Source organism: Salpingoeca rosetta, assembly GCF_000188695.1.
Source record: "Salpingoeca rosetta unplaced genomic scaffold supercont1.11, whole genome shotgun sequence".
In the NCBI taxonomy this organism is placed as follows: domain Eukaryota; class Choanoflagellata; order Craspedida; family Salpingoecidae; genus Salpingoeca; species Salpingoeca rosetta.
In genome coordinates this window covers 1,581,999-1,584,498 of record NW_004754923.1, presented here as the reverse complement: position 1 = coordinate 1,584,498, position 2,500 = coordinate 1,581,999, and the positions used below count along the sequence as shown (strand labels likewise).

The window sequence follows — 2,500 nt, the reverse complement described above, 5'->3', positions numbered from 1 at the left end:
TGGTCACACATGTGTATGTTGATCTACTTGTGTACACGTATCCTTCTACATCTGTATGCTTGTGTGCAGCTGTGTAGGTGGGTGTGCTTGTGTGTACATGTACATGCGGGTGCACGCCGATCTGAAACTGTGTGCATATGTCTGTCGGTGAACGCGCATGCACAGCAGCAGAAGCTGGTGCATTGCCTGATGTGCCCACATGTTGTCTCTCATCTCATTCCGCGTTCACACGTGTGTATTTGTTCATGTACATTGCCAAGACCTTTCACCTTGGACAACGATGGTGACGGCTTTGAGGAGAATGCATGCGCCCCGCAATTCACACCCTCCTCCTCCTCCTCCTCCTCCTCCTCCTCCTCGTCATCATCATCATCATCATCGGCCAGCACCATCAACAGGCACCGGCTGCAGAGCATCATGGATGCCTCCTTTCGCCCCAAAAACATCAGGACTGCCTCCCCGGGCACAGATCGGCCGCAGCAGGCCGCGGGCATGTGCGGCACGCGCGTGACGCCAAAGACGGAGGAGATGTGTGTGGCAATCCAGGACGAGACCCGCACTGCCACCGCAACGCTACCGCTGGACACCACCCATCCCCACAACAACTCGGCCATCAGTACCAGCCTGCGCGGCCCCACAGCTCCAACATCGTGCGCTGTGTGCAATCGTGGCGGCGCGGTTGGCACGACGGAGGTTGCGTGCTCGTGTGGTCCGTCGGCTCGGACGATGCACAGTGGCGCCCGACGTAACAGTGTCAGCGACATCAAAGATGAGAAGGATTACAGCAAGGGTGAGAAGGATGGCAGCAAGGATGGCCGTGGCGGTGGTGGGCGTGCGCTCGCGCTGAAGAAGCACAAGACCGGACACGGAAACAGCGGCAGAAGGACGGATGGCGAGCAGACTGCAGGGCACAGCGCAGCGATGACACGGCAGCAGCAGCAGCAGCAGCAGCAGAACAACAACAAGAAGAAGAATAGGAAGAAGAAGAAGAAGAGACGAAGCCAGAAAAGGTCAAAGGAAGCCGACAACGCCACGACAGCAGCAGCAACGAGGGCGACACAAGGACGTGACACTGTCGCCACCCCACCTGTCAACGGTGATGGCGACACGACCAGTGGTGGTGACACGGCCGGAGCAACTGAGCAGGGGCACGTAGCGCGTGACGGTGGCACCAAGTTGGAGCGGCAGCAGCGAATCGTGCGTCCGGCAGCGGACGTCGTTGCCAGGGCCCTCGCCACCAACAAGCGGTGCGGGCACGCGCGGTGTTGTGTACATGCACGCGAGCACGTAATATTTGCTTGCTTGCACAGATTTCGTTTGACCGGACTGTGTGATTGTGTGTGTGTGTGTGTGTGTGTGAGTGTGTGAGCGTGTGCATGTGCATGTGTGGTAGTGTGTGTGTGTGTGTGTGTGTGTGTGTGTGTGTGTGTGTCAGTAGCTTGTATACAGCGGCCGCGCCCTCTGACCAATCATGCGGGTGCATGTGCATGTGATTGCACATGCTACTGCGCGTCCTGATTTTGTTTTCAGCTTCCCACGTCGCAGCACCAAGGTGCTGACGCAGTGGCTGATGCGCAATGTGCACAACCCATATCCATCGGAAGAGGAGAAGCAGGAGTTGAGGGCTGCAAGCGGCCTGGATCTTGTTCAGCTCAACAACTGGTACGCCTAAAAAGAATGTATGAATGTGTGCGTACGTGTGCATGTATCGTTGGTGTCGCTTCTCTCTCCCTCTGTCTCTGTCTCTCTGTCTCTCTGTCTCTCTGTCTGTCTCCCTCTCCCTCTCTGTCTCTCTGTCTCTCTGTCTCTCTCTGTGTATGCTTCATTGTGGGCAGGAACAGTGTAGTGTGGTGCAGCTTGCTGGCTGAGATCTGCCTGGTGCACATGCTTATGTCGCGCACACTGAATCAACCACACGCCCTCACCACCCCAACACCGCCCCGCCATTCACATCGTTATTGCCGTCGCCTTCCCTCGCCCCAACACACACACACACACACACACACACACACACACACACACACACACACACACACACACACACACACACACACACACACACACACACACACACACACACACACACACACACACACACGCATCTGCACCCCTGCAGGTTCATCAATGCACGGCGTCGCATGCTCGTGAAGGTGAAGGGCGATGGCGCGTCTGCAGTGTTCCACGTGCAGAGCACCAGGGCGAGCAGGGTCAAGACCAGCAGGCACAACAGAGGGGACGTGATGTACCCAGCAACTGCGGGGGCGACAATGAGGCGACAGCGGTGCACGTTGCATTGGCGTGGTGCGCCTGTTTTGTATCTGTAGTCCACAGCGACATATACTTACTGAGTGATACCCCATGCTCGTTGTATCGATTATGCGTATTTGTAATGGTTCGGTTTCAGGCTCACTGCTCATTTCATTTGGAAACAGAGGCTATCGATTTGGTGTCTCCGGTGGTAAGTGGCTTTTCCCTTTGTGCGGCCCCCCCCCCCCCCCGC

The 2,500-nt window shown here is 56.8% G+C and overlaps 1 protein-coding gene across 1 annotated transcript in view; it reads left to right on the top strand.

Moving 5' to 3' along the window:
* Positions 1-2,324, top strand: part of PTSG_05049 (uncharacterized protein) — a gene marked incomplete at both ends in the record, with an annotated part of 2,588 nt that extends 264 nt beyond the window's left edge. Inside the window, 3 exons of the mRNA XM_004994311.1 lie at positions 261-1,247; positions 1,531-1,662; positions 2,117-2,324. Coding sequence (XP_004994368.1) covers positions 261-1,247; positions 1,531-1,662; positions 2,117-2,324 — 1,327 coding nt within the window. The remainder of the gene's footprint in view (positions 1-260; positions 1,248-1,530; positions 1,663-2,116) is intronic.
* Between the last annotated feature and the right edge of the window lie 176 nt (positions 2,325-2,500).